Raw genomic sequence first — 24889 nt, forward strand, 5'->3', positions numbered from 1 at the left:
AAAAAAAATACAAAAGCGAAAAAGCCCATAATGTCTATTCTAAAATGCTGTAAACACACTCAGGTTTTCAGGAGGGGTGACGAAACTGAAACGCCCCTAATGGGGCAGGGAATTCACAAGTCAGGCAGGGAAAGGAGTGTGGTATCACAGCAGGAAGGGGAGCAGATCCTTGCTGGACACCTGCAGACTGGCAGGAGGAGGGAATGTGTCTGTGAGGAGTCTACAGAGAAGGAGCTGACTGGGCTGAGAAGTAGGAGGGGAAAAGATGGAGTGGGTACTTAGAAAGAAAAAGGAGACAAAAAGGATCTTTGCAAAGATTTAGATGGGTCAGATAAATAGAGATGTCAGGGACTGAATGAAGCATCTGAAATGCAGCCTTCATTAATATTTTGGCTGCCTTATCTCAGACTAATTTATTTTATGGACACAGAGAGCTGTTCCTGCTGATGTATTGAGATGATTATCAGGTAACTTTATTATTTCTTGGAACAGGAATTCTCAACATTTCTTGAGGCTCTGTGCTGGTTTTCCACATTTCCCTATGTTTGAAGACATGAATCACCAAGTCACTATTATTTCTGTGCTATCTATCAGGAAATTTCCAGGTGATTTTTTTCTTGCCTTCAGCAGCTGTAGAAGCTATTGTTACCCAGTGGACTCATGGTCCAATCACATGTTGTGCCAAATGCCACAAGAAAAAGGTTAGAAATTGTAGACAAGAGACTTAAGACTAATCAAGTAAACAAACATCTGGGTGCTCTACAAACTATTACCTGCTACTCCGGGGCAAATAATAAAGAGAAAATAGCTGATAAATTTATTTGGATTTTATTCTACTTGTTTTCATCTGTGTGCCATTCACAAAAATTTATTATTTGCTCAAAAAGGAAAAAAACCCAAACCCCACCACCCACCACTATTTTCCAGACAGCATAATGGTCATAAATGTCAGGAGATCCTTTCAGTTAGTGTGTGACAACCTTCCCCTCCAACATGGCTACCCCCACAGAGAGAGACTCCAAGGAAAGCCACTCTTGTTCTGGCTTACTCCTTATTGCCAGCATCACAGAAAGCAAAGCTTTTCCACCTGAGGGTAAGGTTTATGCAAGAACACTACTAGTAGAAACATGATAATCAAAAGAGATATTTAATCTTACTATATTACTGACAGAAATAAAATCTGTTGCTGTAAAAGCATACATACATATCATACATGCTGGTAGTACTGCACTTGGCTGAACACCCACTTGCTATCCAGCCCTTTGCCCTTGTTTGCATCCAAGAATAGTCAGAAGGGATGGGACTGCCAGCATGGCTACCAGAATGGACTTGCAATATGTAAGCAAAGATGTCACTGCCCAGCTATGCCAGAGAGAATGCTTAGCTATGTGAGGAAAGAGTGTAGGAGACTTCTTTTATTCAGGAATAGTCTTTGAAGATTATCCAATGGTATCTCCAAGGGGACTGCATGCAGAATGTCTTCATTGCTGTAAAGATGTGTTTTCCCTAATAGCTGCCTTTGAGAAAGTTTTGCTAAGGCAGAAGCCCTCTTAGTGCAACGGCCTTTAAGGAAACCAGTCTTGGCACAAACATAAATACATGTGACAAATGCAACTGAGTTACCTGTGCTTACAAGTGTAGCTCACAATAATAATAATAATGACAATGTAAAATGGTGATTTTTCATGAAGTGGTTCTGTATATGAGAAGCTGCAAGCATAGATGTATTCTCATTGCTTTAATGTCGCATTACTACTAATGCACATTGTTTTGACCTTTAAGTGCATCAGGCTCAACAACAGGTTCAGTTGTGTGCAGACTGTTTGCTCAACTGAGTAGTGCATGGTAGAAAGAAGCTGTTTTATTAAAAGAGAAGAATCATACCTCTTCCACTGTAAAGCTGAGTCTGTATGTTTTGCTAATCTAAATCTACTCAGTGCAAGCATATGTTTCTGTGGCTTTAAGAAAAACATATTTATGATGTCAGACATGGTAATCCATCACTATAATAGCTATTTTGGCAATTGCACTTCAGCAATATTTTTTTAATTCTGATGGAAATATGAAGTAAATCTGCCGGTGGTAAGGCTGGTGCCTAAGCAAGAGCTCTGCTGTGAGCAGTAGTGGCAAGTGCATCTCTGTCTAATGAAGAGCCTCAGGCCTTGATTCAGAGCTGACCAGATGCACAGTCTCATCAGCTGCAGTGGATTTCACAGCAGAGCTCACATTTGGCAGAGCAAGGTTCAAAGTATGTCCTGCCCAAGAGCTGACACATTTTGACATATCCCCCAGCAATAAGCAAACTAAAGTGTAACATATCTTATTTACTCTGCGTGTCGCAGGGCCTGATGCTGACAAGGGTGACAGTCTCCCCGCGGCACCTGAGCAGCCCAACCTCGCACTCGGTCATGGTCCGACGAGCACCAGAGCCACTCACTTCAACACAGACCTGGACACCTCCCTCCTCACACAGCCCATCTTCATCACAAACACAGATGCTGGATGCCACTAAACAAAAGCACAGAGGAAAAACACTCAGGATAGCATCCAAGTCGTCAAAAAAAACCCACACAGACTAAAATGTTTCCAGGAAAACTATAAGACTGAAAGCAATTTTCTGGAGTGTGCTCAGCTTTCACAAGAAAGACATGGACCAGTTGGAGCAGAATCTCAGGCAAACACAAAGATGATCAGAGGGCTGGAGCACCTCTCCTACAGAGACTGACTGAGAGAGTTGGGGTTGTTCAGCCTGGATAAGAGAAGGCTTTGGGGAGACCTTACAGCACCTTCCAGTACCTAAAGTGGGCTTATAGGAAAAATAGGGACAGACATTTCAATAGGGCTTGCAATGCTAGGACAAGGGGTAATGGTTTTAATCTAAAGGAGACCATATTTGGACTAGATATGAAGAAGAATTTGTTAGGATGAAGGTGGTGAAACACAGGATCAGGTTGGCCAGAGAGATGGTGAATGCCCCATCCCTGGAAACATTCAAGACCAGCTTGGATGGGGCTCTGAGCAACCTGGTCTAGCTGAAGATGCCCTGGGTGATTGCAGGGGGGTTGGACTAGAGGATCTTTACAGGTCCCTTCCAACCCAAAGAGTTCTGTAATTCTATCATTATTTCCCTAACCTAATTCCCTAATTCTTTCAGTAACATTAGCTGACATTCAGGCTCAGTGAAAAAACTAGAAGTGGAAACAAATCATGCACTGCTGGGGCTTCCTCTGCTTGGAGAGGTTGATTGTGCTTGTGGTAAAAACTTGTTTAAGGTGCCTCAGATGCTGTACTCAAAGGCTTCTCTGATGTTACTGCTTGAACTGGTCCATATATCTACTACTCTAGAGCTCAGATAACTTGTAAGATGAGAAATCTGTCTTTGAACACTAACAAACTGATCATGCAAACCCTTACAAGTGGTATCTATATTTTCATAAAGACAGTTTCATGAAGATCAAAGGATCTACCCCTATAAATAATGTGTGTAAATGTATCAGTGACAATCAGGTAAGAAGATTCCACCTGATATTTAATTTTCATAACTGTGTCTTTTTTTGGTGTTGTATGCATTTTTTTTTGCCTGTGTTTGTCTTTGCTAAAGCTCCAGACAGTTTTGATTTTTTCTTGTTGTTGTTGTTATTATTTTTTCTGTTCAACCCAGCTAGACAAAACAGATGAACTCCTATCTAGTAATCCTTTTTATTTTCAAATTATGACAGTAACTGTGCCTCTAGCTTGGGCACTTCTAAAACCCGAATTTATTACTTCCATCTTCCCATTCCTGGCAACCCTCCATTAAATGCAATGTAGTGTAAGACACTTAAGGAAAATAAATCAGGGAATTTGAAAACTTCCACTGCAGACAGGTTACAAAAAACAGGAATTATTTCCTCTGAGGGAAGAGACCTCACCTTTAATCATTATATGAGAAACTGGGCATAGACAGTGAAGTACAACAGTAAGTGGCTTTCCTAGCTAGCATACAGTAAGATTTTTAATTCGTAACCACAGGATCCTGCTGCGGAGACTGCTTGGCAAATTTCAGGAAAGGATTAGTTACTCCTGCAGGCAGTAAGGATTCCTGCAATTGCTGTTTTAAGGAATCTAAACAGGTAGATACAGTGAAAAAGAGTAGGGCAGGGTTTTCACCCAAAGGAGAAAGTGGACCAAAAGGATGATTAACAGGGACTAGGAATAAGCTTTCCCTGCATATAGCACATTTTGTTACAATATCCTGCAGGGTTTTCTTTTCCAGGGTTAAAGATTCCTGCCATGTTTGGACACCAAACACTGGATGATGGTTTGAGCCAGCTTAGCAGTGCCTGGTACTTCTGGGAGGGACTGTAGCTGCCGTACCAGGACAGACCAATTGCCCAACTGCTGATGTGTAACTGAGGATAAAGATTTCCTTTTAGTTATATGAACAATTTTGCTTACAATTGTGAAGAATCTCTTACCATTGCATTTTTCCCATGAACGGCATGATCCGCATGGTATTTCAGCTGCCTGGGGTATTTTGCAGTTTTCTGCATCAGTCAGAGAGTATTTTCTGCCCATGCACTCCAAGGCATGCATCTTGCATACAGTTAAAGGCGTGTTTCTCTTGGTTCTTTGATCTGTAGCACAGGCGTCCAGGGAAGGACTGAAAACAAAAGCAGTAATTGCACTATTTAAATGTGCATTATCTTGGTAACTCTTAAAAAGAGCTGAGGGAGTGGAAAACACTCAGAGTCCAGTTCCAACTTCTCTGTTTGTTTAGGTACATCCTGAGTGCAGCAAAGAAATCAGGACACAGACATGTGGACAGTCCAGACTTCTTCCTTTTCCACAGGATGCTGCACCTCAGCCGAGTCAAGATCTGTCCCATCTGAAGGACAGGGATATTACTGTCTTTTTGCCATTGTCCTCAGCAGCAGTGAGAGAGACTTTAGTTAAAAATATTTCAGATCTCAATTATTCTCTAATTTATGACACATGCATGAATATAAGTACATATACAGAAAACACTTCTTATACATATATGACATATACAAACATGTACATATATTAAAATATTTTATAAGTATTTCTTAATTTTAAGGTGTTCAAATATACTTTAAGATTTTTATTCTGCTGTCCTTTAAAATGCTCAGCTTTTACTAAATAATACCTTATGACTGACCATCAGAAACCAAGATATTTCTGGAAACACACATACATATCCACAGAAATTTTATGAAAAAAAATTACCCAGAAAAATTGCTTATTTCTTGAAATACGGAGAGAGCTTTAACACCCACATAAATGAGCTTTTAAAACTCGTAATAACAATTCTTGGACAACCTTAAATGGTGTTTGCTTTGGGGACAGTTCCAGGAAGTTGCCATCATTTGTGCTTCATGGTCTAAAGTGTAAGAGGGGAGGAATAAAACCCTTCCATTACTTCAATTCCAGGAAGTTGTCATTATTTGTGTTTCATGTTCCAAGTGTAGGAGGGGAAGAAAAAAACCCCTTTCCATTACTTCTGAGTTTTAATCTCGAACTCCTAGCTTCTCCACTTTTTCTCAATGCAATCAGCAGCATTTGTGTGGAATGAACAAAAGAGTGACTATCTGGAGCAGAGCATGCCTGTGCTCTCCTGGATGCACTTTACAGACATGGGTAAGGGGCTTCATAGGGTACCAGAGAGCAGAGATAGGCTCCCAGGTGATGAAGAGCTTTGAAATTCAGCCTCTTAGCCTAATTTTCAGCACAGCACCTCATTTTGAGCTCACAAACATTCACACTGAAACTTTTGGTGTCTAATAGGCCAGTTCTGAAAATCAACCTCAGCTAAAGAGGTGTTTGGTGGGGAGAAGAGGCTTATGAGGTAGAGGCAAATGGCCCTAATGAGCTTCATGAGGCTGACTGAAGGAGAGGGTAACCCCTGTAGGAGAAGGGAAGAGGAATTTGGAAGATGGAAGTCTAGTAAGAAGGCCATAACTCAAACCTCGCTGACTTAATGTCGAAGCATTAAGGTAACTTTTCTTTCCTTTTTTTTTTTTTCTTTTTTCGTTTTCTTTTTTTTCTTTTTTCCCTTTGAATTAGGAAGTGGGTTTTGATCTATAAATAAGGCACCAGCGAAAAGAGCCTTCTCCAAGTTTTGGGAATGGTTCTTAGAAAGATGATTTTGAAGCCATTTAAAAGAGCTGGCTTTACTGATATTTTAAGATACCTGTAACATAGTGCATCTTTAAGGTATTTAAAATACTGTGTGGACTTCATTAGCTGAGCCTGAAAAGTTTGGCGTATCTACCTGTGCCCAAATATTTTTATTAATTGTATTGTATCTCCCACTTAAGTTAGCATCCTCAACCACAACAGGTCCCTTAACTGCTGTGCTGGGTCAAAATACCACCAGGCACCTGATAAAGGAAACAGGTCCACTTGTATGCATTATACTGTTTGGTCATCTGGCTGCACAGCCCCTAAGTAGTGGAGCTCTGATTTTTATGTGAAAGTTATATTTACAGACAGAAGTATAAGAAAAACTCCCTGTTTATACATCATCTTGAATTTTAAAGAACAAAGTGTGTTCCGGGGAAAGCAACTAATCTGTAATTAAATTTCTAAATTATATTTAAAATTGTTCAGATGTCTTCTTTACTTGCCTAGGTGATAAATCTCAATATCTGAGTCTTAAGGTCAAAATCTTGCAGAGAAGATAGCTTAATTTACCTAAAAATATTAAGATCAGACCTTTTCAAGAATCTGTCTGCTTTGCACCACATTAGCAACACCCAATAGAGGAAAGGGAGCTAATTTAACCAGCTGCCAAAGTTTGAGCCCAGGAGTTCATGGACCATGTTGCCAAACTCTCACTAGAGTTCAATGCCTCATACTATCTTGAGAGTGGTTTACATATTTGCTATAGCTGGGTCAGCAGAAGAAAGACAGTGGAAATCAACATATTAAGATGCGTAAGAAAAAGGATGGAGAATCTGCACTCATAAGAGAAATTAATAATTTGCACTCATTGCTGAGAAAGTATATTTCCCAGGGCTGGCAACATCCCAACAGTGCAATAAAAATTATTTGAGACAAGGAATAATCCTTGTGTAAAGTGAATGTGAGAAATTCAATACTTTTTACCTGAAAAAATAAGGTTAAGAACAAGAACAATATTTTACTAAAGCACATATTTTGAGAAATTAATTAATATCTGTTAAGTCCATAAATACCTTCTCTCCCTTTCACCTGCAATAAGAGGTAGGAAACTTCTGGTGAAGTGAAAAATCCATCATGCTAGGAATGATTTTAACTTCCTGGAACTATATTTGAGATGAGAAGTTTTAATATAACACAGCCCAAGAACTCTCAGGAGAGACATAGATGCTATGCAAATAAATTTGGAGAAAAAAAAGAGGGGATAGTACTTAAAAATTATCAAATCTCATGTTTCACTGTGGAGATAGTTCTTAGCTACCGGAGGCTGAGGTTACATCTGTATTAACACACTGTACTCTGGCCCCTTCCATGTGCTGGGGACAATTTACACAGATCAGTGGTGTCCCTCTTTCCTCAGAAGATGGGGGCTGCATCAGACTAGAATGGTCTCTGATCTTAGTCACTCCTGAGCTGTGCCTGGGAATTATCCAGGAATTGGTCCTTGTCAGAGGTCTACCAGGAACTGCTATAGCAATTTAGCAGCTCTGGTGCCGGGGATCATTCCCTTGCTGTCACTGATGAGGACAGATGCAGCCTAAGGCATCCATGAGGGACAAATTACCAGCCAGTTCTAGGGTTCTTGTGCTGTTCTGGGCAGTCTCTGTTGCTAGTCTCTTGGAAAGTGAAAGGATGGAGGATAGGCCTGAAACCATGGAGTTCCTGAATTCCCACATGAACTCTTCTTGCTCCAAGCTCTCTTCAAAGAAGAGGCTGCTGTTCAAAGTCACTGCCACAACAAAGCAAGTTAATTCTGCTCTTTGAGGAGGGATCGGACCAAGATCTGCTTACATGCTTTACTCCTATAGCCTTAACAGGCTGGAAGATTAGTCTGCTTTGACAGCTTATGATTTACCCTTCCATCATTAGAGGCATTATTTCAAAACAGTGAAACAATGGCATCAGGTAAAAGGAATGATGGATATCTATATTCTTGCCATTGTGAAGATAATTATAGAAAATAGAAACACGGGAGTAGTAGATTAATTACAAATGAAGCTTCAATGCATAACTAAATGTAGTTCATTTAACTTCCAAGGTTATTGTGACTCTGCCCGAGGCCTTCCCTAGCTCTGTGACTCCCCTTGTATTCTGTGTAACTGACCTCAACACATACATAAACCAGAACTGGGTTTACAGCCATCAAGAGTAAGTATCAAGAGTAAGATACAGTACAGTATCAAGAGAAAAAGAGCAGGACCAGGCTATGTAAAATATTTAGGTGTTTAAGGATAGGAATCGTTTTAGATTGCAGAATTATTACCAACCTGGCACTTACCTTTGTATGCAAGACAATGGCCTCAGACCCTAGGGAGCTACCCAGTGTATCTGCATCTGAACTAAGCTCACCAATTTTAATTTTGAGGTGTTCAAAGAGTGCTAATTTTGTCTTAAAATCAGAGTCACCATGCTCTTAAAATCAGAGCATTCTTGGTCTATGTGCCCTCTGGAAAGTACACATGCTCCATGGAAAGTTCTGCTATCTTGAAATCACTTGAGACAACATCAAAGTTTCTTCCTCCTACTACACATGGGTAAGACAAATTTGGTCTGTTATCCTGAAGCTTCCAAACTACTCAGCTCAGTCACATAAACCTGGCCAGATTTCATATCTAGAGCTCACACCCACTTAATAGGAGTGACTTGACAGGAGATGTCATCCAGTCTATGCAAACCAGCCCAGATGCTGGAGTGCTGAGCTCTTTGGCACATCTGGTCATCAGTGCCATTTGGTCTCAAGTGTCTTCCACTGTTACTCCTGTTTTGGTTCTCTTACTTTTGTGTTTCGCAAGGAACTGAGAGACTTACTCATTTCTTTACATTATTTCTTCTGCATTGCTTATTGCAGAATAGAGGCTTAGATAAAACAGGAAATAGCAAACTCTAATCTGCAAGTTATGAGGCCAGGAAAAGTGATGTGACTGGTCTATGAAAACTGCTGTGTAAATATGAGATGAAATTAGATTACTGTGCCTTTCATAACCCCCTCGTCTCTCAGCAGTAAAAAGAAATCTGCTTTATTTCACTAGCTTATTGCTTTGATGGTTTGTGTCCCAAGGGCCTCTGTTTTAACTTTTTCTCAGTCCTCTAAATCTTGAAAATATAATTTTATTTTTTTCCATCTACTTCACAGATCAAGTGAAATTATGCCTTCACCTTCTGTCATCCAACAAATTCCATCACTGCTAAAACCCACTGACAGTTCTGACAAGGCAGGTAAGTGATGAACAGGACACTGATTGAGCTGTAAAGCAAACCAAGTACAACGTCTCCTTCTCATAAAAGTAAAGCTTTCTCCTCTGTCATGGACTGAAGACTTAGGAAATATAATTGGTCTTGAATAAAGTGAGAATCTAATTGCCAAATTGAGCCTGCACTTACCCACACTCATAGGGCATTTTGCACACACATTGTGACTGATGTACTTTCTCCCATGGCTGACATTTAGGCTCTGTCACTTCTGGTTTCACACTGGGCACTGAAATAGAAGAACACAGTGATATCAAGGATCAGAAAAACAAGGGTCTACTCTGAAATTATCAGTTGAGTTTAAAAGGCACTGAATTACACAGTCATGATAAAGTCACATCCTACATGGTCATTAAAAGTTACAGGGAAGTAATCAACAGTATTAAAAAGATATGACCCTTTGCAAAGTTACTGTTCAGTAATTTATCCATGGGTCACCAGACATATGGAAAGAGACAGGTACTATGTTAAAGCTTAAACATTCATCTCATTTCTGAAGCAGTTATTTGTTTCTGCCAAATTTAGCACTGCTGAATCATAGCTGGGAACAGTTTTGTCATTAGCTTTCAGAGTCATTGACTTCACTGCTTTCGCTAAAAAAGCTAAGGATCCAAACCCCTATGTAACCCAAATATCTTTTTACACTGATGATAATGAAAACTATGAGTTCCATCACCAATCCTCACTTTGTAACAACTTTAAAATGAAAATAATGGTAATTCTTGGGAAATTTTCATCCTTGCAGATGTACCATTCTTTAAGCAGAGAGTTGTACTCTAAATTTTGCTAAACATCTCTGTAGGTTTTTGTAGCATGTTAACAGCAAGACTTTGCTAAATCCATATGGACACCATTTCTGAGGAGGTTTAATCCTGATTTTTTTTTTTTTTTTTAGATTGTGTTTGCTAACATGAAAATTTAGTACTCTAGATTGTTGCCTTTCTTAAAAAAGTATCTCCCTTAAAGATTCAGAGGGGAAATTTCCACCAAAAATGACTGCATTTTCTTCATCTCTTCAGTAGTTGGCTGCATAGTGACTAAATACTCCCATCTAAACATATGTATGCCACTGTGTCTGTGTATACTTATCTTCATAATTTTTACCCTTCTTATCTTATACTCGAGTGTTTAACTGTTACTAATCCAAATGTTGTCCTTTTATTGTTTATACTAATATAATGCTCCCATACAGCCAAGCACAAGCTGTTTCTTTCTTTCTGAAGGGAGAATTTGAAACTTCCCAATTATTTCTGGAATTTGAGAACATGATGTTAGCAAAAGAACCAAAAAACCAAATGAAAATCAGTCACTAAGGCTAAGCCTAAGTAACTGCTAACAGCAGTTCAGCACTGCTACTCTGGCAGTTTAGCAGCAGCGAGTCATTTATGTACAGCTATGCTCTTCCTTCCAAAATCACTACACTTCCTGTTGATGTGTTTATGACAGCAGATGATTCACACCAGGAATCTCACAGGACTGTTGCCTTTTAAAGTCTAAGCCTGACTGTCACCTTCCTCTTTCTGCAGGTGAGGCAATGTCAGCAGAATTGGCTGATAAGGACAGGACAGACAAGAAATGCAGGAGATGTGCCTAGTCTCCCGCAGCAGTGGCTGTCGTCCCCAGTCAAGGGTCCCCCCAGGTGTACAAGAACATCTGGGACCTCAGGAGAAGATGTAGCAGGCTTGAAGTACAAGCTGCTTGGGTGCCTCTGTGTCACTGATCAGCATCACAGCAGTGCTCAAGAGCAGTTCTTGTTTGTCTTCCACAGTTGGAAAAGATGACTTAGACAGACTTGCTCAAAGCTATAGCCCATTCCCTTTCTGCCACTGCCTGCCCGTATCAAACCAGAGCTTAAACAGCCAACATCATGAACTTAAAGCAGCATTTTCCCATTGCTTCCAGTTCCTGGATATTTATTTCGTATCAGCTGTCTGACTGCCAGATCAGCAAAAGGAGTCACCCAGACCTGTCTTTCTCTGTCACAAGAGGCTCTGGTGCACTGAACAGTTTCTAGATAGAAAACTCTTAAGGTGTAGTTCATATGGTGGTGGTGTTATACAGCATGTGAAAAGTGAAACATATTCGGGTGGCAGAAGAGACAGCATAAATCCCAGGCAATCTCTTAAAATAGTGACAACACTCGATAGCAATAGGGAAGTGGGAAGCAAAAAGCCTTAACAAAACTTCAATGAAATGCCTTCAGGCATTTTGTTTGAACAGACCACAGAAAACACACCCCCATGTTTTCTGTGCTTCTTGCTGGTGATGTGAGTATGGCTTCTCTATCACTGTCTCAGCAATAGCTCTGTCTATATCTAAACTATATAAAGCTTAGTTGGAAAGAATCTCCAGGAGAGAAACTCCTGCATTGTACTTGAGGACTGCAGTGGCTTACCTGGTCTTTTGCACTGGATAGTCTTCACATCAGGAGACCACTTGAGGCTGGGCTCACACAAAATGGAGTGTGCCCCTTCCAAGTGCATGCTGTGTGGACAAGACAGAGCTATTCTCTCACCGATCTCGTACACAGGTTTCCATGGCTCTCCTTGCAAACCCCCCTCCAGGTCAGGCAGGAGACATGCAGTTTCTATGGATTGAAGCATTTGAGATAGCTACAGTAAATCAGTAGATTACATAAAGCAGTCATGTATTTTATCTTTTCCAAAACTGCTTATCAAATGGAATGGTGAGGTTAGCTGACATTCCTGCAGAAACATACCAGTCAGGATATTAACTCATCACACCAGTCAAACATGCAAAACTAAGGACACCATCACAGTATCTTCTCCTACTGCCTGCAGGTGCAGCTCTAGCTGTATGAGGGCTTTCCTGTCCTTAGGACTCATGTTTCTGTTCAGGGTCCCCTACTAGGCAATAGCTTCCTAGTAGAGGGACATCATACATATGGAACCCTACAGGGGTCTCCCATACAGGGAGACCATGTTCTGGTACACAAGGGGATGGCCTTTAAACAGCGTGGAGTGGCATTTGTGGGCAGTCAGTCCTGCCTGCAAGGAGGAAAGGATCCTGTTGAACTGCAGTGCTGAAAATTCTCATGGTTCTTGCATATAGCCCTAGCACTGAAGTAAGCAACAATGTTTGTTTCCACAGAAAGTAAGTCCTGGGCTGGAATTTAGTCTCCCTCAGTTTCAGCCTTCCTTAAAACTAGACTTTATGGGTGTGTTTCTACTTCAGCATTACAACATCTGGATTCACAATAAAAGTAAATTTAGACCTGATTATGTCTAGGGAACTAAGAAATACAGGTGTATCTTTTCCCCCATTGTAGTTGAAAAGCAAATGTTCTGAGATGGTCCACTGGAATTCAGCAGTGGAATTGTATTTCAAAACAAGAATCAGTTAGACATACCCTGGCAATATCTCTCTCCAACTTGCCACTGTAAATTACTGCCACACTTAGCAACAGGTTCACCAACAAGAGAATATCCATGTTTGCATGCATAAACAATGCTTTTCCCAACAGGGTAGGAGTTTTCAGCATTCTGAAAGACAATAAACAGGTGAAATTTTGGATATAAAATATAAGAACTACCAGCAGCACTGAATTCCCTTGGATTCCAGAACTCGGTAGCTGAGGAGAGTGAGAAGTATTATTGCTACTCTACAATGCACTGATCAGAGAGTCTGGAATATTGGGGGCAATCCTGGTTATAAAGTCACTAAATGTGATCAAAAGGGGCATGAAACTCTAGTTAGTGCTCTCTTGATGGTGTATAAACAAACTGCAAATATGGCTGTTATCAAGCATTAGCAGGGCAGGATAAGATCTTGAACAGCCTTGGGCTGTGGGGAGAGCAGTGGAGAGTATATGGCTTTGCCAATATTTAGGACGGCATGTTATCAGATTTCTAAAAGTTAACATGATGGACTTGAAAACACAGGTTTTTCTCATTTTATATCCTACTGTCTTCTAAGGAGAGATCTTATGAAAAATTAAGACTACTCCATGAATTTCAGGATTACCTTTGGTCTGTGAACCAAAAATATCAATATAGGAGACAACTACTCATTACCAAAAAAAAAAAAAATCACTAGCAAAAGAGGAAGGGCAAAATTTTGGATTTTTCCTCAGGTTGCAGTTGTGCAGAGGCAACTAATGGATTTTTAACTAATCCTTTTATCTATTTATTGAGCAAAGAGACTTATGACAGCCTGATAACATGAAGAAGGCATAATCCATTCCTCCAAGGGAGGAATTTAGTTCCCCTCGTTAAATAGGCCTAAGCTGTGGTGACCCAAGTATGTTACCAGGACTTCGTTTCACCAGGGAACAAGAAAGTAGAATAGTGAGTTACAGAGAGAAGATTCCTAAAATCTGTTTATAATTTTGTTATGGACTTCCTGGATGACTGAGCATTTTTTCTCTCTAGTTTGCTGTGATTTTATATGTAATCCATGTGGCTCAGCAAATTTTTAATACATATATGGAATAAAGGAAAAGTAGATGACTTTTCTCTGTAGGTACCATGGTCCAGAAAAGCAAAGAGTTTTTTCTGGTTTTGGAGGTGGGGCTTTTTTGGTTTTATCCAATTTTTAGTATCAAGTTTTGGATACTGTCATGTACAGTGAAAAATGCTGCAAGAGCTGCTATATAGTAAGCTTACCAAGAGAAATACAAATTTGCAAGTGAACATCTATATTAACAATACAAAAGACATTGCAGGTAGGGATAGAACAGATAACAGAGCAATAGAAATAACTTACTTGAACAAATCCATTTTCTAAGAGAGGAGGAGGTGAACAAAATTCTGTAGGATTTATGGATAAATCAAAACAGTGTGGTTCAATCAAGCTATGAAGCAAACAAAAGTACAGTTTAGTTTGAATTTAGTCTTCTTTCCTTTCAAAATGCTACACCTCTCAGTGAAGCCCATTTTCAAGACTATTATGCATACATTTACATCATGATTATATTGAAATCAGGCACTGCTAGCTTATCCAAGAGAGCAGTAAATAGAATGCTGTCAAGTTTACTGGCTTCTACCTCATTTTCTAGCCTTATCTTGTATGACATTCGCAGTTTCTGAATTTCATTTTCTTTCAACTTAAATATTAAAGCTCAGTAAGTGATCTCCTTGAATTCGATAGTTTATGCACCCCTCTGAAAAAAAATTTTAAATCTTTCAGCAGTTGTGCCCCAAGTGTTTTTTATTGCTTACCGAAGATGCTGCAACTCTTCATCTTCGCATGCTCTGCTTTCATGCTGCTCTCCCAGGCAGGCCTTCCCACCACCACGCGGGGATGGGTTGTTGCAGGTTCGACTCCTAGATTTCCTTCCCGCTGAACAAGGACTCCAGGAAGACCAGCAGCTCCACTGTCCATCAACAACACCTGTGCAACATTTGGGAATATTTAGTTTAATGCAAAAACCACTCTCCTTAAACCACTCTCTCTTTAAACCATTTTCTTTGAGTGGTTTAAAGGCACAGGCTGTTCAAAGTTAGTGATGACCCCAACTGTGCCCTTATAGAAAATTCCAGATTGCAATAATCTAATCTTCCATCTTCCTCCAACTTTTACACAGTTTAACAGAGGCTATATATTATCAGATCATGAGAGAACATAAAACCAGCTATCACCTACTACTAACTACAAAATTAAAAAGTAAAATTTTTGAAATCATTGACAATTAATTTAGGATATGTACTTACTTACTTACAGATGGTTGCATTAAGCAGTTAGTATTGTCCACTGTATTTAACACTGATAATAAAATGAGCCCTTTGCTAAGGACTGTTTAGACATGCTAAACAAAGACTCAGGCTTGGCATGACCCACCCCATGCTGTTTGTTTGCAGTGATATCTCACCCTAGCAGCCACTGCACGGGTATGCAGTGTGACAGACAGACTCTGGAAGCAGGAGAGAACATTTTGCCACTTCTAAACTCCCAGCTTTAAAGAGTGCTGACCTGGCTGATCTTGCACGAGAGCTCCCAGCTCACAAGCTGCTCCAAAGGTGTAAGGCTTGCAGTAACACACACACTGTGTTCCTTCCACAGCCGTCTCACCACCGTTCTGGCAAGGCTGACATTTGCAGGGATCATTTTCAGCCATATATTCTTCAATGGCTTGTTTTAGGTAATGCTTTTTGACTGAGGAACAGGGCACTTCCTTTACCAGCTCATACAACGGTGTTAGCTACACAGAGTAGGGAAACAAGCATATTAAATAGTTATGATTGGAATATAAGAGTTTATAAGCACATTTCATCACGCAAAATAATTTGTGACATATGCTTCTGCACATGGGAGTTAGCACATTAGTTGCTGTAATTTGCTAATTAGCTAAAATCTTATGTTAGTATTTAATATTAGCCTTTTTATGAAAAGGCAGTTCTGCGTAAAAGCATCCTTTAAAGCTACTGGTATATCAGTCACGTTTAAACATATTTGAGCTATGAGAATACAGTTGACATAAAAGTACAACACAGACCTCTAATGTACAGTAACCTGAATTCTCACCCAGCTGTTCCCAGCATAAAAAAAAGGACATTTTAAAGAGCCCACTATGGCATTTAACTGAACAGTGATCAAAGGTAACAAAAATTGAAAATATTTTGCCTTTAAATTGACTATTTCATGATATTGTATGCTTTTACATTTAGCTGAAAACTTCCTAATAGAAATATTTGAGATTTATACCATTCTTGTTTATGTGGGCAGTTCCCAAAAGGGACATAGACAAGGTAGCAGTGAATAGAGCCATGCCCAGCTCTGAAGTGTCTGAGCTGGAGAATCTCCAGTTATGTTAAACTTCTGGGTGCAGAGTGGAGGTGGAGAGATAAAAGGGATATGCAGAAGTTGGCAAGTGAAGTGGAAGCCACACAGACATATGCGTTTCAGGAAAGGGGCTACCTCAAATCTGGTCTTTCTCCAGTGCTAATGTGACCCTCTATTCCTAACCAGAACTCCACTAAATTCACTGACGGCTGGTATTGACCTGTCAATGGACTTAGATTTCTGATGCACCTGATCGTACTGGCTTTGCAGCACTTTCTTCCTGAGTATTTTCCTTTTTTACAAAATGATATGAAAACAAAATGAGTGTAGACCATGGTATGATTAATCACCAGCTGTAGCTTAGTAATTTTTCCCCTTGAGGTGATCCCATCTGCTCACCTCTGCTTCAGGAAAATAGCCTTACCTTTTTTTTAATTACTCTGGGATAGTCTGTCACTGATGCAGCCCACAAGGTGTACATCCGACTGTTCCCAGCAGGATTATCCAGGTCTAGATAACTAAGGCCAGCAACAGCACCTGGGCTTCCTCCTTCAATATAAGGGTCTCCTTTAATTTTATTACCACTGCTTCCTGCAGATTCAGGATAGGAAATACACAAAGTATAGGCATTGCTATGTTTACAAATGGAAATAGAAACAGTATACACAAAAACTCTGTTAGCAAGTAGTGAAAGAACTCACTGGTACAGTTCAACCAAGCCCCTGTGCCTGGATCAAGAGCTCCTGCACTGGTCATATATAGGAGGTATCTGTTTTTGCAGGTGTCTTGGCAGCTCTAACTTAGGGTGTCCAGGAAAGTGCTATTTAGTGGGAAAGCATTAGCAATAACTGACAACTGCTGGAGAGCCTTTTAAGCCAGACACTTGATGTCTGGGTTCAGCATGTTAGGACAGAATTCAACTAAGTTATCAGCACCTGCTCCTCATTTTGACAGCTATTTAGGATGAGATGACAGATGGATACATGACAACTGTGTGAGTCGCTTTCGAACATTTACCTGAAGAAGTCAGTAGAAGTTCATCTAGTTTGGTGCATTCCTTTTTCTTCTTTCTCACAATGAGTGCATTCCAGCCTGATGAGGTACACTTGTACAAGTCTGTTATGCTGACACCTGCATATAATCCATCCATCCATTAACAATACTGTACACAGAAAGTTTGTTGGATTCATTTCCAAGTTTCCCTCTGGCTAGAGAGGTCATGAAGTACTACACTTAAATTAGAAGGTAACTAACTAGGATTTGTGTGCTGTGGGAAGATCCACACATTGCTGAAGCTTATGGATGAAGGCACAGAGGTGTGAGGTGTATTTGGGAACAGTTTACAGCATCATTTATTTTCTCAGCAGTCCCTTACAGCACTGCTCCAACTGATTGCCATTATAAGCACCACTCTGATGTTTGTTCTGTTTGGAATTTCTTCTGGTTTACACAGTTTTTTACCCAACCTTCATCTCCATGTAACCTTTAAGCTTTATTACTGTTTGAGATTTATATTCAAGTTTAGCCTGAGAAGGTCCTAAACTGACTATCAAATTTTTGCTACCCAGAGCACTGCAGGTCACAAACATGGATCTAGAATTAAATGCCATGGTTTCAGCACGTTTTATAGTCTTCTTTCTTTTGCCCATGAAGAGAATGTGGCAACTTCTATAAGTCTGTTACTTGATTTTAGACATTGGCTGGAAAAACATGCATATAAATCTTTATTCTTGATTACTGACTTTGCTTTCTGCAACAAATAGTCTAGTACTCTACCTTCTGCTTTCATTTTGTCAGTATCCATATAAAAAATAACTTTGTAATGTCCTCCCAGAGACCCAGACTGTAAGAAGTGTGTCCCAAAGTGTTCAATAAGTCTTCGGTAGACGCTGTACTCGTAGACAACTGGAAGGTTGAACAGCTCCTTCCAGAAAGGCTCCGCAAGAGTGAGAAAGTCTGGGCGGTTGTTAATAAACTGAGCAACTTCCACACTGTTCTCAACAACCATCAGCTGCTTACTCTGGGGGAAGGAAAAGCCATCAGTCATGCTCCATGTCACTACCTGAATGGCTCCTAATAGCCAGATGGCACACACATTCTGTTGGCAACTAACCAACAGCTTTACAGAGCTGTTAGATACGTCTAAGCAACACAGTAAATGCAAAAAGAACACCCTGAAGTCATGAAATATGGTTGGACCTTTATTTATAATTGCTGCAACATCTTTCTTTTCCTCCTGTGTACTTAAAAACTAGCATAAGGACAAGGTAGAAAGGAGAATATCACTCTTCAAAGCTAATGGTGGCTTTCAGAATCAGAAGCCTGGCAGAAGAAGGTTAACAAGCTTCGACTGAAAGAAAATCACAGGCAGTACACTTGTTCTTTGCACTGTTTTGTCTAGGTAAGCCTTTTGCTGTAATGGGCTCTAGCCATTTTGAGGATGCTGCTTAATTATAAAATCGGATATCCCTATACAATACTGTTCACTTCTGACTCTCAAAGGTGCTTTTGAACTTGGTTATGCTGAGTCTCAAAATATGTCATTGTTAGTGTCTGCTTGGGTGGCATAAAATGCATACATTTTTTACTTGATTTTATTTGCTGTAAGATAGAGGTTGTACTTCATAATAGAAAATTACGCTCAAATTGTTCATCTAATGTTCCTTTTAAAATAAGTTAAAGGCATAACCACTGTGACATCCTGGCTGTTAAAGACACCAGGTATCTCTCTTAATGGAGTTCTACTAATGGAAAATGCATTATAAAATAAGTTAATTTTAACCACAGAATTATTTCAATCTTTTTGCTCCAAGATACTGACCAAAAGGTAGCAGAAAAAAAAAGGGGGACAATAAACCACTTGGAAAAAAAAAAAAAAGATGAATCAATTATGACAAGAAGCCAATGATTTCTCCCTTAAATAGGGAGAAAAACAGATAGTAAATAAATAAATTACTACTAAATAGGTAAGGCAGAAGAAGAAGAAACAGCAGCCAACTCTTCTGGATTGATAAACAAACCAGTGATCTCTTTTTAAAGGTTTTATGGGATATTTACTGTCATGTACTTTGTGCCAAAAATGTCTTTATAAAATAAACATTTTCATCTCACTACAAAAATACATTAATAAAATGATGAAAATATTTATGCAAAATATTAAGCTATAGTGACAAGTTATACATACCTTTTGCAGATTTTCATTCTGTGTGTGTTCGTATCTGTTTGAATTTTCATACCTATCTATGCGTTTCATATAAGACCAGGTGCTGTTGAAAAACTCATAACTGAAATCATTCTGAACTTTAACCTAGAAGGTGAAAGATAGACGTCTGAATGAAGAGCTTTGTGTAGGATTTAAAAATGATAACTTACAGAGTAGAGCAAGGCCTTACTGATGCAAAATAAGTTGGTATGTTTTTCAGGCTGAATCCATTTTAGATTTCATAAAAAGCACTGCACACTATCAGAAAAACTTGGAAATGCATTCATTCATAGATATATACATATATATATCTCTCAAGTATTTATGCTATGAAGTAAAGTACATTATGGATTGTTTGGCATGCTTTTGATAAATGTGAGAAAAACCAAATCACTGAGACAGTGACTTCAAACAAAACATCTCTGGAACATCTACACAAAGCAAGTCAAAGCCCTGTATTTCACCCCCAAAGCATTTCTTAGGGTGCTTCAGGCCACTGCTTATGCTAAGGAGATTAGCTTTACATTCAGTCTAACTGAGAGATTTAGAAATCACATCTAAGGAATTAATCTTTTTTTTACTTTTTATTTCAGCAAGACATACACCAATTTGTATTTCAAAATAATAAGCAACTGCAGAGAAGGTACAGGTGTCAGTGAGCTGTGTTTAGGGAAGTGTACCTGCCAAGGGCCCCTGTAAGCTTTGTATCATTCTCCCAGTTTGAATCCTGACGTAAATACAAAGCTATGCTTAATGGAAACATACCTGAAAATTGTAAGCGAGAACACTTTCACTCAGCCTGTAGTATTCTCTCCTATCGCCGCTAAAGACCTTTCTGCATTGCCCTCCAAAGCTTTTTGTATGAATGACTCTTCCTTTAGTCTCACCAATAATAATATCAAAGCTACAAGAAGAAAAAATATGCCATTAAGACAAAGATGACAGAGCCATTATAACTGAGTGCTGCATCTGCAAATCATGATCACAGGCTGATTTAACCAAGGGGTTATCACCTGATAGATTTCTATACATGCAGAACTGCAGTATGCACAGCATGTTACAACATTGAAAGTGAAATGTTGGTCTTACTTGTCAACAAAAATTAACACGTCGTTATCTCTATAGATTAAGACATTCATATCTATCTCAAGTGATTTTAAGTTTTATTGTTTGAACAACTGCTGCCACACAGAAAAAACAGGGCATGTGTTTCAAAATGTGGGGGGTTTTATTATATCGGAAGTATATTACATAACAAGTGATAAAGCAACACCACAGAAACTTAATTATTTCGCCAGGTTGCAGTTGGGATTTATAAACAGAAATCCATGTGAATCTAGAGTGCTAAATGCAACAGCAATGAACAAAAAGAATGAGCATTGCTGGCTCATTTTTTCCATGCTGAAGATCGTGTTACTAGTTGAAACTTGATTTCATATCTTAATAGCTGTCTTTCAACAGCAGGAACAAAAGACTGAAAGCTTTATTCCGTGCTTCAAGTCAAAGGACCTGTTCATCCTGCACTGAACCACTGGCTTGGTGGAAGCAGTTGTACTGAACACTTGCATATGGGATGTTTTACCATAAGCCCAGGAAATCTACCTGTACACCCAGAACTTGCAAACACATCAAAATATAAGTGCTTTTGGTACTACTGAGCCCAGCACAGAGCATTACCCTGCTCCTGTGAGTTCTGAATTCAGAGGCGTTTTGTCAATATCACATACAGTTCTCTTCTCTTCACATCGATCTTCATCTGCACCATCCTCCTCACAGTCCTGATCGCCATTGCACACTAGGGATCTGCTAATGCACTGACCTAAATCAGAACAAACATGCATCAGGAAAGAAGTGTTTGTTAGTTTAAAAATAGATCACCTAAAATCAAAGCAGAGGTCCTATTAATCTACTACATTAATTAGCATATTCACTCCCATGATGAACAGCCTGTGCCCATGTGGCCTTGTGGAACATTAAATGTGGACATAAAGAAATAGTGCACAGCACACTCAAGAGAGCCATAGCCATTCAAGGCTTATGATATATCAGTGAAACAGTTGACTTCTAGATCTATTTCCTAAGCTTTCACCCTTTGACCCAATCACTTGTGATTAACTATGATTTTCTCTCTAGTAGCACCAAAACATGTTCATCATGGTCCTTTGTGATAAATGCCTATCTACGAGATAATATGCTCTTCTGTGAAGGTAATGGGAGCCGCTTGGATGCATTTTATGGAGCATTAGTTTCCATGATCCAGGTCATTTCATGTTTGGAAATAGCCTAGAACAGCTTTGAGACATCAATCTAAGGTTGCATTCCTTAACTACCTTCTTATAATGAAAAAACCTCTTCGCTGGGGCAAACGAGTAAGGCAGAATGAGTTAGAGAGGGTACCAGGGCTACAGCATATTATCTTCAATGCTCTTCAATACTCCAGATGAAATTAAAAACATGCATAATCGAGGCTGGAAACAAAGGAAACATTCACCTAAGTCAAATTCATCTGTAGATCAAGAATTCTGCAAATACATTGCCCATTTACTAAAGTTGAAAGATAACAAGGTTATTTTCTTAACTTCATGACCAGAAAATATTGAAACTGGTCTTGGGTGGTACCTGAGAAACACCTGAACCGATCACCACAGCCATCTTCCGTTGGGCATCCCCTTCTGGGGGTGCATGGTCTTGTTTCAAAGGCATCTCCAGAGCACGGGTTTCCTCCATACTGGCCATAAACTGCCACTGTCCGTCTCCTAATCTGAATGCAAATCAAAGGAGATCTTAGAAAATCCTGATGCAAAGCCAGAATAGTTTGCTACTGTGAAGACAATGCTACTACTCTAGACATTCACTATTTTTTCTAAGAACAACCACACCTGGTATTACCATAATATGGTAGCAAACTCTCAAGTTAATAGACAAGTCTTTTATCTACAAGGTCTTTAAACTGGTTCATGAGCTTGTCTTGGTTTGTTCAAAAATCTAATATGTAATTGAAGGCAAGAGAAAGCTGCTAAGAAATTTAGGTGAGTTTTTTTGCATTTTTAATAGGACTAACCATGCCTGATATGAACTTAAGTTCTTCAAAGTAAACAATGTCATTAAGGAGGATGATAAAATCTTACATCAAGTGGGCTAGATCTTGTTTCTAAAAAAAGTAAGCACTGTCTCATGGAACATCTTTAATTTTGACTAATCCCTCCTTAATTGATATAACATCAAAGTAAATGAGAAGGAAAATCAAAAGCATCTTGCACATCAATAAAGTTGCAGTGTAAAAATCACCAACTTCTTTTCATTGAAGGTAATACTTTGCAACCAAGTTTTCTTCCCTTGTGACATGATGCCACTAATGAAACATCAGTGAAATTGGCACAAACCAGCATCGGTGAAGGAATATCTGTGTTTACCAGACAGTTCAGCTGAGCTTTTTGAAACTATCACCAAAATAAAGAGAGCACAAATTATTTTAAAACATGAGCATCATAGCTTTGAAAGGAAACATATTGGGACAGACTGGAGGATTTATCTTCTTAGTTCTTTGGTCTTCAGCCTTCTTGTTCTGCTGGGGCTTTTGTCTGACACCTGATTTGGGGTTTTAATGATAGAGTGGCTTGTTAATTACTGGAGAAAAAAGTATATGCTTATGAGGTTATGAATACAGAAAAGATGTGTCCATCTATACCTGTTTTTGAGTACAGCCATTGCACTCCGACCAAGGGCCAAAAGAATTCCAGCGGCAATGGACAGGAGATGAAGGGCTGCTCCAGTATTGGTTTTTGCATTGCAAAAAAACCCAAACCCAAAAACGAAACAAAAAAAACCCAAACAAACAGAAACAAACAGAAACAAACAAAAACAAACAAAAACAAAAAAAAAAAATCCAAAGGAAAAGAGAAAGGAAGATCATCAGGGATTGCCATCCATAACCATGAGTGCAAAACTTTCCTAAAAGGCAAAGCAGATCTTCAATAATAATTAGAGGTATGACCAGGTTTAAAGCCACTTGTATTAGCTTTTCATGTGCAAGAATGAAATCAGTCCCAGCTTGGGCTTTCTGGCCATCGAAAAGAAGAAACTAGACACACACAGCTAGCCTAAAGATCAGCACCAAAAGAACTGCCAGTTTCCATGGGAGGCATCGGGGGTTCGACCTGTCCCTGGGACTGGGGCTGGCTTGGGGTAAGCTGGGCTGTTTCACAGACATGGGTTGCTGTGCCTCACACCACCACTGTGCGCTCTCTTCCCCAGGGCTGGCTGAGTCCTCTGGGTAGAAGTTAAAGGACAACATAATGTCCCACTGCTGTCCCCACTGGTGGCAGTGGCAGAGCTGACACCGAACAATGTGTATTTCTCCCAGGAAATATACTTGATGACCCCTTGAAGCTCTGTCCCACATCACGCACCACAATTATACATGCTTAACCTTCAGCATGTAATTTATTAAATAAATTTTCACCTGGAAAAAATGGGAAAGAATCCTGAAACTTCCAGCAACAGAAAAATCCCCAGCACCTGAAAAGAAGTAAAAGCAAATTTACTTTGCTTTTCTGCTTTTTCGTCCCTTTTTAAGCTCATGCAGTTGTTCAAGGTTTCTGCAATCTATACACTAGTCAGCTTAAGAAACAAAAGGAGAATGTCACACTGATTTTCTCAGCTTTGTTGTGCAAGTTCTCATTTTTTATTTTTCTTCTTTCTTGCAATGCTGTCCAATTACTTTTTTCAGCTATTTCTCCATATAAATTAATATTTCACTGCACTTTCCATATTCACTTCATCAGTACAAATTAAGTAAGCAATTGTCTTACCTTCATGTTAGACAAAATACTCAGATATACAGCAATTACCAGGGAAAATGCACTTCCAGCATTTTCAATTTGGATGCCAAAGGAGTCAGTCAGTCTGTCTGCTGCTGTTCATCTCTTCTCGCTCTGCCTTGCTATTCTGCTGTTCTTTCCTTAAAAGGGGTGAATATTGCCAAGGAATTTTAACCTTAACCCATCTAGTCCTCTCTAGGGACGCAGCCTGCTTTGGGAGCTGCTCAGTATTTTTAAGACATATAAATCAAGGCTTGGATATATTAACTAGGGCTGGCAGAAAATTGTGAGCACTTACTGAAAGAAGAATCATCTTTTCCTTATCTTCTCTCTCATAGTTTCTTTCCCCTGAACAAGACTTTTGAGAAATCCCAGGCCACATACACTACACCACAGCTGAATTCACAGCTGCAGCAGGAAGAGGTGCTCTAGAATAAAGCTGATGTTGCTAAGGTTTCATTATAAGCACAAATCTTCATTCTCCACTTCTGCAGTCATGCTGATTTTTGTGTATCGGATTTCACATGAAAATCAGCTTATGGATCTGAATGCAAGTTTTGGTCAATTCTAGCCTGGTTCTGCATGCTTTTTGTGGAAATACTCACACAAAAGTAAGAACACTTAATTTTCTCTTTCCTCACCCTGCCATGTCCTCTTATTTTTAGTTTTGATTTTTTTTTTTTTTCACTTTTCA

The 24889-nt window shown here is 39.4% G+C and overlaps 1 protein-coding gene across 1 annotated transcript; it reads right to left on the reverse strand.

Annotated features, from left to right (window-relative positions):
• Nucleotides 1-812: 812 nt before the first annotated feature.
• Nucleotides 813-24381, reverse strand: C7 (complement C7). Its single transcript, XM_048292665.1, has 18 exons — nt 24187-24381; nt 23838-23893; nt 23064-23139; nt 21995-22136; nt 21053-21194; nt 20141-20279; nt 19358-19480; nt 17950-18193; nt 17191-17304; nt 16598-16764; nt 15364-15592; nt 14613-14784; nt 14158-14245; nt 12803-12935; nt 11828-12019; nt 9565-9661; nt 4458-4642; nt 813-2508 (listed from the first exon to the last, which is right to left on the reverse strand). Exons 1-18 carry the CDS (start codon nt 24190-24192, stop codon nt 2321-2323), a joined length of 2493 nt encoding a protein of 830 aa, XP_048148622.1. The 5' UTR covers nt 24193-24381; the 3' UTR covers nt 813-2320.
• Nucleotides 24382-24889: the final 508 nt, after the last annotated feature.

The sequence above is a fragment of the Corvus hawaiiensis genome, chromosome Z, assembly GCF_020740725.1.
Source record: "Corvus hawaiiensis isolate bCorHaw1 chromosome Z, bCorHaw1.pri.cur, whole genome shotgun sequence".
Taxonomy (NCBI): domain Eukaryota; kingdom Metazoa; phylum Chordata; class Aves; order Passeriformes; family Corvidae; genus Corvus; species Corvus hawaiiensis.

What these genes read in the sequence shown, in the direction of transcription:
- C7 (XM_048292665.1), bottom strand. An exon ending in TCAGAACTCACAGGAGCAGG is followed by an intron (nt 20,280 to 21,052) that starts GTAATGCTCTGT and finishes TTCTTCTTGTAG; the next exon opens with CTTTGATATTATTATTGGTG. An exon ending in AGAATGAAAATCTGCAAAAG is followed by an intron (nt 18,194 to 19,357) that starts GTATGTATAACT and finishes TCCTTCCCCCAG; the next exon opens with AGTAAGCAGCTGATGGTTGT.